Source organism: Catharus ustulatus, chromosome 7 (genome assembly GCF_009819885.2).
Source record: "Catharus ustulatus isolate bCatUst1 chromosome 7, bCatUst1.pri.v2, whole genome shotgun sequence".
Classification (NCBI taxonomy): domain Eukaryota; kingdom Metazoa; phylum Chordata; class Aves; order Passeriformes; family Turdidae; genus Catharus; species Catharus ustulatus.
The window spans coordinates 7089507-7106591 of record NC_046227.1 but is presented as its reverse complement, the minus strand read 5'-3'; the positions used below and the strand labels follow the sequence as shown (position 1 = coordinate 7106591).

At 38.8% G+C, this 17085-nt stretch overlaps 1 protein-coding gene across 6 annotated transcripts in view; it reads right to left on the bottom strand.

Annotated features, from left to right (window-relative positions):
- Positions 1-17085, bottom strand: part of GULP1 (GULP PTB domain containing engulfment adaptor 1) — a 147052-nt gene that overhangs the window by 77651 nt on the left and 52316 nt on the right. For all 6 annotated transcript variants that reach the window (XM_033064254.2, XM_033064256.2, XM_033064253.2 and 3 more), the window contains one exon: positions 1012-1100. In XM_033064254.2, the coding sequence (XP_032920145.1) occupies positions 1012-1039 (28 nt within the window). In that variant the 5' untranslated portion in view covers positions 1040-1100. The remainder of the gene's footprint in view (positions 1-1011; positions 1101-17085) is intronic.

Sequence of the window (17085 nt, the reverse complement as noted above, 5' to 3'; positions counted from 1 at the left end):
GAGCACAGCCTATGGGTTTAAGCTTGTTTCCTCCTGTTATTGGGGTGTTAAAATATCTTTTATCCTACTTTGCAGTCTTTGTAAGGAATTGTATCTTCCTGTAGTGATCGTGTGCTGATAGTCTGAACTGCTTTTCTTACCTTGATACATCTGGCTTTAACAAACATAGGAGACACACAAGGATGCAGTGATGCTGTCATTTCATGTTGGCCTAACTACACAGATTCTTTTTATTTCCAGCTGTGATATTGACACCAAAGCAGAAATCCTATATAAACAATATATTTGCACTCAGTCCAACTAAGATTGCACATACAAGGAAGTGTTTCATGTCAGTGTGTGCCACACTGATGGACCTTTAGAAGTAAACATGGAAAATAAACAAATGAGACCCACTGGGTATTTTCTACCTTACAAGCAAACAGGGGAAATAGCAACAAAGCTGTCAGTAAAAAAACTGCATCCCTAATGCTCCTTCTAATGACTTATGTATGATCATAAACAGTCCATGAAAAGAGACTAAACAAGCCAGAGGAGCAACATGGTTGGATATCCTTATGGAAAGCATGCCATTTCAGATTGCTACAAATCCAGAAGAGCTTCTTACAGCTAAAAATATCCTTCTGCATGAGATATTTCAAGTATAATAAACACAGTTTGAAGAATCCAATAAATATATATCAAGAAGAGTCACTGACTCCTAGAAGTTCTAAAACTCTCCAAGGGCCTCCCTTGGTGTGTGCAGGCAACACAAGAAAATAGAAGGTGCATTTTAAGTATTTATTTACATGTGTGTGTACACATATCCTGGAAAAAAAATACAAAATTCAACTTCAGCCTCAGAATGCAGAAAGCTCTGACCAATCACAATGCTTTGCTCTGTACATCTTCTAGAAGGCTGCTCACTGTTATCTCCAGTGCAATTAAGTTTTTCCTTGTATAATGCTTATTATTATAAAGAATTTTTGTGGCGCATTTATTTCTCCATGAAATATAAGCTAAATGACTTACCTTTCTTCCTACTGAAAGCACGATTCATGTTGAAAAATCTACCCAGTCAATGATGATTCTGGGTTTGGTTTTTACCTCCCCACTTTAACCTGCAGAATGACACACAAGAAAACAGAAAATTCCATTATTATAGTTGAAGTTCTATTTATCTTCATATTAAAGACACTGCAAATGATCTTGAGAATTCTGAAATGATTCTGGGAAGGAGAGTATGTGCTTTGCTGAGGAAGAGATTTCAGCATTAAGAAGATCAGTGTTCAAAACACCCAGCAGTGCTTCATACAGAAAGACATTTTAAGGTTCCTTGAAAGTGTTCTCCTGAAAATGTCAGAGGCACAGAGCAGGTGGCATTATACATATACATGAAGACAAATACCACACAGAAATGGGTTGGAAAGAAAGCTTAAAAATGACTCCTTAAAAGCCCTCAATTCACACTTTCACTGCCCTGTTTTGTGTCAGTTAGGCTGTCAGATTATTTCAAACTAGGCTTTCATCTTCACATGAGGAAAAAAAAATAATTACAATACATAGATTCTTCTTCATTCAGGGACTCAATATGATAGAATTGCCTTCTATCAGTGCTACAACATCCTTGCTCCATTTTCCTCATGTTGTACAGTAATTTCTATATTTCCTTCCCTTGAAAACATAGATACCCTCTTAAATCCTTTTTTAATTTTTGATTCACAATACTATTTTTGAATTTTATTATTTACCAACATAAACAAAATCCACTACATCCAAAGCTATTCAATAGCATCCTATTCTGCACTACAGAGCTTTACTAACAGAAACACACAAAGATATTCCCATTACTACTTTTCATTCTGTTCAGATCTTCCAAGCAAAAGTTACACCAGTGCTCTCTGTTCTCCAAGTAGTCCAGTCAAAGAAAAAAAGGGGGATGGTAAAAAAGGAAAATCAAAACACTTCGTTATCAGATGATTATTTTTAATCAACTAGAACAGAACCTTTGCTTTGAATAAAAACAAAACTTAGGCCATTATTTCAAATGTCAGCATTAAGATGACAAATTAATTTAAGATACCCTATACAGCTCATGAATGCTTCTTGTGATACTTAGCCCTCCTATTCAAGTAAGTTCAATACCAATTAAAACAATTATAACCAAATTTCCATGTAAATATCTGATGTTTTTCAGATTGGAGCACATGGGAGACTATAGCTAGGAAAAAACAGCACCAAAACAAGAAAACCCACCCCACAGCCATTCCCTGCCCTCACTGTGGGGAGTACCACATGGAAAGCTGGGGATACACAGGGGGCAAGGAAACCAAAAAACACCTGAGAGGGCTCTCAGATCCTAGGAATGGTTCTACCAGCATCCCTGCAAAGGGCAGTGGCATTACTGGGGGAATTCCAACACGCACTGGTGTCCCCAAAAGCTGAGAATGCATGGAGTTGTTCACCCCACCAGTGCAAGTGAGGACAATCAACTCAGTTGAAATAAAGTAATAAGGTACAACATTAGAATTTCAGCTTCTTAAGCAGGTACAAGTGCATTTAGCTTGCAGGTTTAACACAGGAACCCTATTAGATGTGCTTGGGATATACAAGCAGTAGCACAACTTTATTCAGGATGTTCACCCTTATGAATTATCAGTCAGTTGTGAGTAAAATAGTTCCTTTCCTAAGACCCCTCTGGCAGTTGTCTTGCACAGCACTACACCAAACACTTGAATTCCCCATGATGGGATCATAGCATGTCCTTTTTCGGAATGCAGGTTTTTTTTGTGTATTCCTGTCCTCATCCAAGAGGCTGCTGAGAAACATATTTGAGATGGTTGCTGCACAGAACATCTTCTAAATAGAAACTCTGCAGGACATCACAGGGCAGCTGGCTAGTCACATTTCTGGACATCACCATTCAAGTATTTTGTTTAAAACACAATGTAACTAAGTGTATGTTTCTTCCTCATGAGTAAGGATGTATTACCACTGAAGTAACCCATGCAAATAAAAACCAAAACTTACAAAATGCTTAGTTAAAAATGGGCAGTATTGCCAAAGCTATGTTCGTAATTTCAATTCTAACAAATTATCAGTAGAACAACACACATATAGGGTTTAGGCAGCAAACATCAAAATACTTAATCAGTGTACTTCCACTCCACACAGAAAGTGTTATTAAACACAGAAGCCAAATTAGCTACATGTAACCACATTTACAATTCCCTCAATCTCTGATGAACAACATCACCAACCTTTCAGACAATGAAAAAGCAGATGATTAAATGCTCCATAAATTTTTGCTATTTACAAAAGACCAAGCCCAACACTGCAAGGTTCATTTCAATCTCCTCAGTGGGGCTTGGGGCACAAGGGTGATTATCAGACTGTCATACACAGCACTGGTTTTCAACCAGAAAAACAAAGTTAGGTTTAGACATATCCTGCAATATCTCCATTCACAATACTTCAATGACAAAGAAAAAAACTCTTAAGAGCAAGCAAGTTGTTCTCTGATGAAAGGTAGATGGGTTTTTTGGAGAAAAACAATTGGGTTTCTGACAAACCTCAGCACACAAAACCACTAGAGCAGACCAGTCTGTTAAAAGTTTAAGGAAGGCAAGTCAAAGAATCCCACTCAGGTGCAGGGACCCCTTCGCACAAGGGGAGAGTCCTCTCTAAAAACCACTTGACTTGCAAGGGTAAAGCAGTTGTAACAACTAGAGGAATGTGGACCAAGCCATTCCATTACTCATCACTCAGGAAGACACACCTAGGTAAAGAATGTTTCTCCACCTTACTCTGAAGAGTTTTCTTCAGCTTGGTCCAGAAACCAAACCCTACTGGGAAATACAAAACCTCCACCAGATTCCACAAAACATTTAACTGATAAGATGTGAAAATTTCTGACAGGTACAAACTAGGAAAAAATCTGGGTAGTATCAGGTTATTTCCTTCAGGACAGAGATTAAAAAAAAAAAGAAAGAAAAGGCTAAGAAAATAATTTATTACACTAAAATATTTCAATGACAAACAAACGCCCTGAACAGGACACATGACACCCACAGTCTCAACACTGACACGTGTCCTGGGCAGGTGAGTGTTTAAGCTGTCATACCAAACTTCAAGCAGTCACACAGAAAGCAAACACCATCTCCTTTCTTCTTCACTGTCATTAACAGCTTGGTTTTCACCGTGGGCTGTCCTCACAGCAAGGACTAAGCTGCAGAATGGCAAGGGTTGCATCAAAACAAGTGGCCTTGGTGACTGACTGTGGTGTGGGCAGCTATTTGGACAGGAGAGTGCAAAGATTTGAAGCTGAGATCACTGAATAATTACTTTTTAACACTGACAGTGATGTTGGTCTGTCTCTCCTCTGCTTCATGCAGCAGTGCACAGTGGAGTGGCAGACTTCAGCTGCCAGCACAAGTGGCCACAGCTCTCCCTGCTGCTGAAACAACACCACACTTCCACACAGGCGCCTTCAGAACACTGGGGTTTGATATGCCTTCTAAATTTAGAGCTGACTCACACAAGCCAAGAGAACACACTTAGGAAGGGAAAGAAACAAGCTGTAATTCATCTCCTCTGTCTCTTGTTCCCTCTTAGAAACAGTCCTGAGGACTTGGAATGGCATGGGCGATAATTACCTGGTCTGAATGATTTTATACCTCTTTCATTCCACAAATAATTACAACAAAACCTCCTTAAATACCCCAATTAGCAGTCATCCACTCCCCATAATAAAAAATACAACTCCAACCCGTCCCTTCCTCATACAACAGTTTCTCTACAAAGGAAAACTTAGCTTCAGAAGAGGAAGGTGCAGACTCTTACCCCTCTCAGATCCCAATCTTTAAAGCATACTGGGTAACATTCCTTGAAGAATGAAGCACAAAATGTCTTAAAGCCTGTTTCAAAAGGGCCACAACACACAGGAATGTGTGATTCATAGACTTGAAATGAAACTTAAGCTTTTAAAGTTATTTCTGAAAGAAAGATGAGAACCCAGAATATAATACCAGCTTTGTGAATATTTTTCTGATTTAGACCAAAACTCCATGAAAATATTGCTCTAATATGACATGGGGCATAACAGAGAAAAAAAGTTATGTAATACAAGACTGCATTAAGTAATACACAAGACCAAGTAAACATCTTAATATGAAGCAGCATTTTCCCTTTTGTATGAAGGTAACTAAAACACTAACTTGCCACAACTCTTTCATCTGAAACAGTAAAATCATGAAAAAATGATACATCAATGAATATATTTTGGTGCAGACCCAAGCTTGCACTGTCACACTAGGAAAGCAGCAAGAACTTTCAATCATGGTTATGAAAACACATATTTAAAAGCCCTTTAAATTTATAAACAATAATAGAACAGTCTGTAGGACTGTAAACCACAAGAGCATTTAAATAGAATGTAGCACTACAAAAACTTGCAGGAAAAATAACTCTAAACAAGCACAGCTCTATGAGCTTCACCAAAATTGAGAAACTTTCTGTCAACTGAAGTTCTTAACCTTATGTTTGTGCTTTACAATCTGCAGAAGCACAAATGGAATATAAAGGAAAACATTCAGCCATTGAAGAACTTGGCTTTTAAGGCTTCATTCATCACCACATTTTCAAAAACATTCATTAGTCAGAGCCAAGTGGCAGCCATACTTTCCTGTTGAAGGTGAATCTGCAGAAACACAAAATTACTTCTTGCAGTTTGTCAGCTTTGCAGAGGATGGGGCAGGACAAACTTGTAAAGAGTTGGTCTTCTATCTAGAATTCCCATCTTCCCACCACCAAAGCAGGCAGTGCTGTCGGGATGACAGCATTCCCAACGGGACAGAGCCCAAACAGTTCTGCTGGCCCTCGAGCCTGCAGCCAGGGCACCTGTGAGTCAAGTGCCCAGAGGGGGTCACCTGGTGTGAGTGAAGACAGAAATGATCTGGGCAAACACCAAAGCAGCTGGAAACCCCAGTCCTAAAAAAAGAGCTCACCTTCCAACACAGCGATTTTCCTCCTGTGACTGGAATGGGCACACCCCAATCTGAAGGCTAAAGACCCTCCTGGGGTCCAGCTGTGATCACCCTGCTCTCCCCAAGCTCCTGAAACCATCAGGAAGGTCCAAGAGTCACACGTGCCCTTCCCCTCTCTCAAGTAGTATAAGCCTAGTACTGCTGTGACAAGTATTCTGCAGCCCACAGAAAAAGTCCTACAGACCACAGGTAAAGCATTTCTCATACAGCAGATCTGCCAAAAAATAGTCACTGAAACCAAGGACAAGCAGCCAGTAGTGTTTTGCTATAAACATCAACATCAAAGAGAGGCTAGGAAGTAGAAAACCTACATGAAACTCAGGCATTTCATAGCAGTTTGCACAAAACTTTCCTAGGTGATTTTCCATTCTTCAGTTTCCTAAAATAAGCCGTTCCTTTCAATAGGAAAAAAATGAAAATAGAGATGAGTAAACAAGTGACAAGAGGATATCACTCAGCTGGCAGCAAAAACAGTTCCTTTCGGCAAGGTTATCACTAACTTTGGTTTTACAGCAGAAGAAATATCAACAGCAATAAGTAGAACAATAATAAACTTCAGTGTTGAAATAGAACTATGAAGATGTGTTTAAAATTGTTGCAAGCACCAATAAGTCCTCAGACAATTTGATAATGGAACAACCTTTAAAAACCTCAGACAAATAGGAAATGTAATTGTTCCACAAAAATAGTTCTCTAGATGTCTTTTAAAGCATTAGGAACAATGTAATCAAAAAAAATATTGCACTTCTCAGCATATTTACTTGTAAACAATTATTTTTTATTATGCTAAATTATGCTGATAACATGTTAGCAGATTACATGACTCATTGAACAAATTGAAATTTATACTGTCCAAACAGAAGTAATTTCAAATGCAAGGACATCCTCTTCTGCAGAAACTGGTTCTAGAAACTTGGTTCATTACAACAAAATGACGATAATATATAAGAGGAGCTTTCTTTTTCATCCAGTCCACAACCAACTGGGTCAAAGGATTTCAGTCTTGTCAGCCTAATTCTTACTCCACTGAGCAAGAATTTAGAGATGTCAGAGCCGGTAGAAAAGGCTCCATGCATGTTCTCTCCCAAAGAGCTCAGGCACGTTCATCTGCTTCCCAAGGACAGACAGATGGCAAACACCTTGCACACAAGAGTATCCTATATTTCACATCCCATTAGCCATTTCATCAACTAGATGGAGTCAGAACAAGATTTCTGCCTGTCCCACTACTTTCAGATGGATGATGGAACGCCTGGGGAGCTTTGTGAGTGTTCTGTTTTTAACAGCAACAGAGCTCATGGCTGGGGTCTACCACAGACAGGTAAACACAGAATAGTTCCTAAAAATAAACCCGTTCTGGTGGAGGGAGTAACTGGATGCCTGAGCTTTTGACTCAAGAGGAGTAATTTTTCCAAATTCCACACATGGATAGACAATCAAAAAGAAAGTATTCCCTGACATGGATTATGTCTACTTCTACGCTGGCATCACTGCTTCTCCTCTGGCAGAACTGACTGCTCTACTGCAATATGGATAACCTATTAACTTAATTAGCAGTAAATGACTTTCAAACCCTCCTCTGCATTTTCTTTAAGAGGGAGGGAATATATTGGAAAGTTTCAGGTCTTGAAACAGCAGCAAATTTTTGTTAACCTTCTGAATTTTTTCCAGTTACATTTACTGCATTCATCGCATTTTCATAATCACATTGCAAAAAGTGCTGCTGACAGAAAAGGCAGAGACCAAAAGACTCATTAGGTAGTCTGCAGGTAAATCTCCAAGCAAAGCACATCAATTTTAGCAATAGGATTAGATCCACTTAGAGCAAAAACTCATCATATTTAGCAGATCTGTTATGGAAGAAGAAGTTTAACAAAAGGTTTTTTTTTTTTCTCCTCTACCAAAGTACACTTGGCCAATCCTGACAAGTGCATCAGACATACTATTGTGCACATATGCTCAACAGGTCCCAGAAGACCACTTGATGCGCTTCCCTCAATGTGCATTAACCTTAATTGAACTTCAAAAGCTGATTACCGATGTTCCAAAGATCATTTAGAAGAAGTGAAAACCCCAGATGTCTGTTTAGACAAAAGCAACCTAGAAAATACTGGGTAGGTACCAGGGAACAACCTGCAATAGAAGAACGAGAAGAGATGTGCCTTCATTTCCCCACACACACTCCCTTACTTTTGTTACTCCTGTACAGCACACACTAGATATTTTCTTGGCTCTCAACAGGCTCATTCCAATTTATTATAAATGCAAAATGAAAAATACAATCACCACCTCCTCAAGGGATCTGAACTATGATACTTCAAATGGTTTCCTAAGTCTCTGAAATCAGTTTGGATTTTTTCTTGTAATTGTAAAAGCTTTTGGGCTTTTGTTTTTGTTAGGGTATGATTTTTAAAGTAAAAGATCAATACAAAATCAGCAGAGATAATCCTCTTGTGGAAGTGAGGTATACAATACAATGTCATTATTTAAATATAAATAATCTGCAGGATTTCAAGTCCATACTTGTATACTTGAATTTGGGGTCCCTTGGCCCACAGCTGGCCCTGAAAGGAGAACCAGAAGCCTGTATAAACTCAAAGCATACAGACTGCTATGCAGGCTATATATGCTGACTTTCTTGTCTTTTACAATCCAATTCCTACCAGCATTTGGCTCTAATGCTAAAGGTTATATGATGAAAAAATCACTATCATAAAAGTTTATTATAATTTAGTTTCTCAATTTATTATCATATACTTCTGAAACAATGAAATTCACTTAAGACTTTCAAAAGCATCATTCACTTCACAAAGACTTAAAATCTATGACACTGAACACAATCCCATACAATTAAAGTCAATAGATCTCTCATTAATATTAATGCATTCAGATTCCTTGCTTTAATTGGTTAGCCTCAAGGACAGTATTAAGTATCATTTATACAGATCAGATGGGTTTATTAAGTGGTTTCAACAGTTTTCAAAATCAAGAAAAGTTGGCAATATCCTCCTTCTCACTTGTACTAAATGAATCTCAGAGGGAGTATCTTGAAAACAAGATTATATCGGTTTTCAGGCTTTACCACGTGACATTCCTTGGGCTTATCTGAAGAATCCAATCATTTTGGTAAAGTTGTGGTATGAAGTTAAAAGCGCAGATATCAAAGTGACACAGAAGCATGAGAATCACTATCATACTTATGACAAATTAATCTCATCTCTGTCTTACAGATTCAGTGAATATTCAAATAGTGTATTATAGTGTCTATTCAGGAGAAACATTCAGGTTTTGCACACCATTACAGTCATTACTAACCTTATTTCAAGATTTTGGCAAGTGATCCATCCTGGAGTAATTTAGTGGAAAGAGTAGAAAGTACTGAAATACACTCTAACACATAAGAGAGTTTCTAAGCTAGTAAGTGCTGGTTGTATCATCAGGTTAAGACTGAAATGCTGATCACATCACACACGGAATGGTACTGGCTGCTGTGGACTGGGACAGTTCCAGTCCCTGCTCCAATTCATACCCATGTGGTTGAAACGTGCAGCAAGTCATGTTCACAGTTTGTTCAGCTTCACATAGTTTAAAACCCTCAGTGAGGTAACTTCAATATTTGGGAATGAAAGACTGCCCTGTCCCACCCTTCACAAGCACATTAAACCACAACACACAGCAACTCCATCCCCAGGCAGTCTGGGTTGAACCTCCAGAACCAGGGGAGAGAAAGAAATAGAGAATCATTCTCCTAAGTATTGAGAGGTAATTCGGCAACTGCTAACATCACATTCTGTGGCCATGCTACGAGTTTGTGACTGGATGAAAAAGAAGAGGGATGTGAAAAGCAGATACTAACACCTGTCATGTTTTCAAATAAGGACATTTTAAGCTAACCTGCTGAAACCTGGGGTGAGTGGGAACACAGGGAGAAAAAGGGAAAAAACCCCAAAACGACAACAAAAAAATCACAAACCGCCAAACCTCAAAGCTTGGAAGTACAATGTTTAAAAAAATGGAAATGGTCCCATGCCAGAGCTTCATACTGAATAGTTGAGATGTCTTTGCTAGGCATTTCTTTTCCCTTTTTCTCCTCTACAGATCTGAGATACCAAGTCTGGTCTATGGCTCTGGATATAGTGACTAGATTTACAAGCTCTGAAGCAAAACTGTGATAGTTTCACAGCGCCCTCAGTCCTTTAAGAAATGTAAGCTTCACTACCAAGGTTTCAAGAACTCAGTGTATGAACTCTGAGTGTATCAAATGCGACCCCTTTTGAGTGGGATTTTCAAATCTGTTTGTGCAGGTGAAGACTGCAGACTACCTGAACTTAAACTCTGTTAATACATCGTTAACATCTGTCCCTATGAGTTGGCACGAGGTACCTGAGCACCCAGAGCTGCCCGAGTTCCTTGGGAAGCACAGCTCACAGGGCTAGGAGCTGTTCTCCTGCACGAACAGCACAGCTCCACCAGCACTCACTGACTCCTTCAGAATACCCTGCCAACACACAGCCACACACAATCTTCTCCTACACACCTGTCAACACTCTATTCCAGGGGAGAAACCACAGAACGCAAAGTGCACTCATGCACTTGAGAAAATGTTTTTTTCAAAAGCCAAACCCAGGAATCAGCTGATGAAACAAATGCTGGACCAATGTGAAGCCACAGCCTGTATCCCACAATTACACCACATCATGTGTTCATCTCCCCTGCTTCTTCCCCCAACAACATACATAGGCATTGCTGATTTTATCAATCACAGCTGTTCAGATTCCTTAAATAGCTTCCAGGACATGCAAAGACAATTGGAAGTCAAAGAAAATTAAATTATTTGATGTTTTGGAGTCACACAAACAGAACTTGAACACTGTGTCAGTACTGCTTTTCCAAAAGCCTCTAATGTTGCTATACAGTCAAAGAATGACAAGTCAAGAGAGCAAGCTGTGCATTTCTACTGGTACTTATATATTTTCACAGTTCATTGCAAAAGAAATAGCTAGGATTACTGAAAAAAATAAGCTTGTGTGAAATTACCATCCTTAAGTCTTGCTTCTTCTGCAGTTGCAATTTTGTTTTGGTAAAACTGAGCACAAAGCCAATAATCAAGAAATGCAGAAACATAAAAGGATTTCTTTAACAGGGAATAGTCATTACAGGCCAGTGTTATAAATATCCTGCTCAAACACATCACATCTTCAGCTACAGCTTTCCACACTTGTCTGAAACACAATCTGTTTTAATAAAAATGTAGGCAAGAAAACTCCAGCAAAGCTCCTTCCTCTTTAGAAATTGCTTTAGTACATAGGCATATAGATAGATGATGTGCACTCTCCACTGTCTCCTGCAGGTGGACAGAAAGGACTGCAAGTGAATTCTTAGATCTTGGACTCTGCTTTTAAAACAAAAACAAGAGGCAGCCGAAGATCAGCCACATCAAGATCACCTGAGAAAAACCTTTCTTGAAGAAAGAAACCCCAGTGCAAACACCAATGTAAACTGCAACACAAATTTCTATATATTAAGAAAAAAATGAAGAAATATGGGGAGGGGAGGCAAGAGAGGAAAACAGAAGTGAGACTATTTAGCAGTTTCTTTGCAAATTGAAAGTATAAAGTATTATTTAAGCTAGGAGAGAAAACTACATGTGAAAATACATACCTTAATAAACTGAAAAGAAACTGAAGAGGAAGCAATGTTGGAAGCTGGGAGTACTGGAGCCATGAGGCACTACAGCATATTGGAGGACAGAAATTCCCCTTCTCTCTGCCAAAGCTCCACTCCTTTTTCTTCACTTTGTTTACAGCTGTGACATGCTACACCTTCCTTGACAGAAGCAGCTATTCCATCTTTCCAATGGTCCTAGCTGACCATTCAAGCTGGCATTAATCTGTTTGATACTGAGGGCTGTTACTCTATGAACAGGGGACAGTTCAGTCGTGCAAGGTCCTAGAAAAGTGATGCTCTTATTTTTCATTTAAGAAACTTAAAACCAAAATGTTCTTCTCCAAATACCTGGAATTAAAGGAGGAGCAATTCACCACCATACCCTTAAATCTGATCAATTATCTGCTTTAGGAAACAAGTACACATTTAAAGTTCCCCTTTCTTCACCTATCTGTGGCTGTTGTGAAACTTTGGATTAATTGTGGTTTTATCACTGTTTGATGATATTAAGCCAGTATCTTGCCTGCCATTGAATTATTTAAAATATTAGCAAGATAAGGATCTTGCAGACTGCTCTGAACACACGATACAAGTACAGGCTTCCCTGTTACAAAGCTTCCTGGCAAAACGATGGCACCTTTCAAAGTCCTCTTTTCAACTTTTTCGGCCAAGGCAAAAGGGAGCAAATGCATGGACAACCCCAGTAAAAGTTACCTGGGTATCCCTCTCTTAGGTTACTCTTCATGAGATACATAGTTCTGCCCTGAGTATCACCTTCAGCTCTATCTCACAATTCACATTAAACAGGGGGGTTATGGGGTCTTTTTTGTACACAGCTGTGTTCCAGCACTGTGCCCAAGGTTTCCAGCACTGAATATTCATTCACATGAAAGCAAATCTTTGCTTTGCTCAGGGTCATGAACAACCTCACTTGTGACATTTACATCTATTGATCTGCCTGTTTTGTGAGTACTCCCTAACAATAGGTTGATCAAAATCATAAATTGATATTTCATTACATTAAAAGATCTGCACTTTTCATCTCCAAGTCAAAACAATTTATTTTTACTCGTACAAAGAATCATCCTTTCATGTGTGCTTTTACTTCTCAGTATTGTAATAGCTTCAAATTGGTACATTTTCAAGGCTCAAAAAGTCAGTAACCAAATCCTACACAACTTCCTTGGTGATAAACAAAGCTGCTGCCAGACACTGGTACCTCTCCTTGTCAAAAAAGTCAATTTTGAGCACTATCTTTATTCAATAAACTGCTAGCCAGAGATATGTGCATCTTCATCAGCAAGAGTTAATAAGCTGCATTTCTACTGTTGAAAAGATACCTACCCAGCAGCATCCAAATTTGAGCACAAAGGATGACCGTGAGTGTAGCCCAAGGCATATAACGAAAGTTCTGCTGATATTGGCAAATAAAAAGTCAGTCTTATCATGCTGTCAATCAAGGATATTCTTACAAGCAATGTGTACATTCTCCAAAGCAAAGAAATAAATTATAGCCTTGCCTTTAAATTTGTAACAAATTACTACTTGGACTCAAGGTTAAAATCCCATGTTTATCTTGTACTTGTCAGTAAGCCATTATCTGTGCAATTAAGATGGCTTATCTGATTAACAGAAACTCTCTCAATTGCAGTAAATTATTTCACTAAGGTGAATAGCAATTGACTTAGTAGAAAATCACCTGGCATAGCTATCAGTTCTTCAATATCCATAGAGCTGCCATTATCACAGCATTTGACACTTCTTTTAATCTCATAATAAAGGCTTGCTGCCTTCATAGCTCACTCTCATTTTATAGATGAGGGCAGAGACACAGAGACTGATGTCCAGGGAAAGACATTTCTGCCACCATTTAGCACTCCAGGATAAAATACCATATTTACCAGCATCTATAAAAATACACAGTCAGGTGCTGCGAAGACAACATCTGGAAACATTCAGTGTTTTGAGTGAAGGTCCACAAAATTAAAAAAAAAAAAAAATCAAGGTATGTAGAATATTCAGAAGCACGTTTTAATTTTTAACTCCTCAGCAGAGGGGAGGAATACAGAGAGTTTTAAGACTGGCAGTTTTTGATGAACACTTGTTCAGGGATCTGTTGGAATGTTGTGTGAATGACAGCTCAAACACCCAGTGCCTTAGTGAGGGAAAATTGCAGAAGCAGCGAGTCATGCCATTTATTTAAAGGTGGCACAGAACCCTTCATAGATCTCTGTAACAGAAGCCACCCTTCAGGTTGTCACCTCACCCTGAGCTGCTGACACTGCTGACAGAGCACCCTGGCACAAATGCTTTTTTAAAGAGTCCTGCATATTAATGTCCAGTATGGCAGAGCAAACGCAGATAATGGACGTGCTAGAGAGCTGCAGTCAGAGCAATAAGTCTGCCAAAAACATAAAATTCATCCAGCAAAATAAAACCTCAAAGAGCAAGGGATGCAAGCAGAATGAGGAAAGGGACCTATGATGCAATCCCTACTTGCCACAACAGAGTCCTGAACCTCACAGCAGAAGCTAAAACTTGAATTTTAGATACTGTTTATCTTCATGTTTAATTTTTTTTCAAAAGGCTTTTATTAGAGGTGTGACAAACTTCAGAGAGACACTTGAACATTTTTTCCAAAAAATGTCTTAGTGTAAAAAACACTAACACAGCAAGCCTTTATTTTCTGTTATTGTGCATCATTGAAACATGACCTATTTGGGTCTGATTCAGGTCTGATATCCTTTAATTTAGGAGTTTAACAGACCAAAACCTTAATGTTCCTGTCAAAGTAGCTTTTGGGTTAAATTTTTTAAAAAATTAAAATTAATTTAAAATTTATTTTGAATTCTCCTCTGGTAGGGTTTTGCATCTGCATCTCAAATACCACAGTGACTTAAAAATGCAATATATAGATGTTTTAAAGAGTATATATGTTTAGAGAGGTAATTAAATAAATTTTTATTCATCACTAAATCACTCAAGTTTTTGAACTGTGAAAGTAGAGACTAAAAACACCTGCGTGTTAGCTCACACTTATTCAAACATTTTTAAGGCTAGCTGGCCTTATTATTTCCACTCCAGGAGCAGGCAAAGTGCTCCAAACACCAAAAACTGTTAAAAACAATCAGAAAATAAGATTACAGAAGTGTGGAAACATCAGTCCAAATAGATCTCGGCCCTTGAATATGCTTTGAGGAGCTGCAGTACAGCACTGGCAAAGCTGAGCATGAAGCAGCAACTTCCTACAAAAAGGAAGCAACCCAAAGGAGGGCAAGAGAACTTTACTGCTTCAATAATTATCTTAATAGTAACCTTGTTTAAGCTTAGTTAGGATACTTCTGTCTGTAAAAGAATAAAACAGCCTCAAAACCTGGATTGACATGATAAACAAATGTGTAAGTCTTCCAGTTCTGGGAGTAAATTACATGTAGTGATTTATAAAACATAAAACCAACACATAAACAATGTGAGAATAAATAAAACACAAATTACAAGACAGTACCTTCAGTCTTAACAAGACTACTATGTGTTTTCAAACCAGAGACGTGAAATGTGATTATTTCCCTCTCTCAAGAGCAGCAAATAAGACTGTAGTTCATCCTTTCCTCCAGGAGGACAGGAAAAAATACAATCCCTTCCATACTTATTAGCAATGTTAACTGGAGAGAGAGAGATCTGAAAAATACAGTAATTTATAAAGGAAAACAACAAGCAGCAACAGATTGCATTTGGAAGTTGAGAATGAATTTTTCAATTTCACATACCATTTAACCAGTGTCAGACAAAAAAATCAGACCTGATAAATGATATCTGCAGTACAAAGTCACTGAGCTGCTGACCACAGGTGAATCAGCTTGGACATCACTCAGAAATATGGAAGAGACTTTGCAGTTACAAACCAGATTGAAGGTTAGCTAGAGGGCAGCTATGTAACTCCACTGTCTACATCCCTACTACAAAGAGGAATACACACTGCAGAGCTGTCTCACAAGCCCATTTGAGGTGGCCTCTGATACTTTGATTCATCTGTTTACTCCCAGAGGAAAGTACAGCTCTATAAATGCAGGAAGTGCAAGCCACCATTCATATTTCTAATAAGCAAAGAATAAAACAAGTAGTTTTGAGGAGCAGTACCAAGAGCAGAATGGAATTAACCCAAGCAAGCACTGAAAAAGAGAACAGGCATGTGATGGGATTTCTTCCAAACACCCTTCCAACAGTATTTGTGGTTTGGGGAGGGCAGCTGGGAACAAAGAAACACAGGAACAAAAGCCATCAGATTCTTGCTTGTTTACTTTTTTAATCACTGTTTTTTTGGCAACCTCTGCAGACAAACTTATCTCTACCTGGAAATGGTCGTGGCTGGGACATAATTTCATTCCTTGTGTCCTGCATAACATGAACTGGGCTATTCTGCTTGATTATAGCAACTTGGAAAGATGTGGCAGGGCATCCAAAAGCTTTATCAACTGCAGCATGGAGATTGCCTGGCTGCTGACACTTCTGAATGACAAAGCACACCCAGATATTGATAAAGCCCTTTCTTCCGTGGGAGAGGTCTCTGTTCCAATGGTTAAGTTAAAAGGGACAAAGCAGCTAGAATTACATCTCAAACATACCTTAAACTAAATGGCAGTAATACTTGGACCTCACATATTATCCCAAAAGGCACTGCAATGCACACATTCATTTTAATAATAAGCCAAAAGCTGGAGATAAAGATGTTTTAAAATGATATAACTACTCAACTTTAAGAGATGCTAAAGCCTAATGCTGAACTAAAAAGAATAATGCAACCTAGATGCAGACTAAAAAAAGATAATTGCCTATAAAGATAAAATTAGAGATGTGTCTGAATCTTCATACTGCCCCCCCACCCCAAACTTTTAAAAGTTTAATAGCCCTGTGGAAAGGAGTGACTCTCCCAAATGGCAGGATGCCTGTAGGAAAGGTGACTGCAAGGAGCTCAAGGTAAAGCACTGATGCAGACCTAGAAGACATTTTACATTCTGAATCATTTGGCTGCAGCTTTGCCTGGCTCCCTGCCCACACCACAGGCAATAAAGGAACCAAGACAAAGCAGTGCTAAAACCAGTCTGGCGGCTGGGGAGGCAGAGATCCAGCGGCAGACAGACAGCAGGGATGGGGGCAGCTCAGCACACACAGCACAGCAGAGAAACAGAGGTAACAGTATGGAGCACACAGATTTTTATGGGTGTGCTGAAATGCCTGTTCCCTATAAACAGAACCCACTTTTGAATCAAGAAAAATCAAACTCACGCAACAAAACCTGAAAACCAAAACCCAGTCATGCAAACACCTTGCAGTTAAGATTGGACTTGACTACAGTTTTTATAGGCTTAAAGATCTCTAAGAAAGATTCTCAGAATCC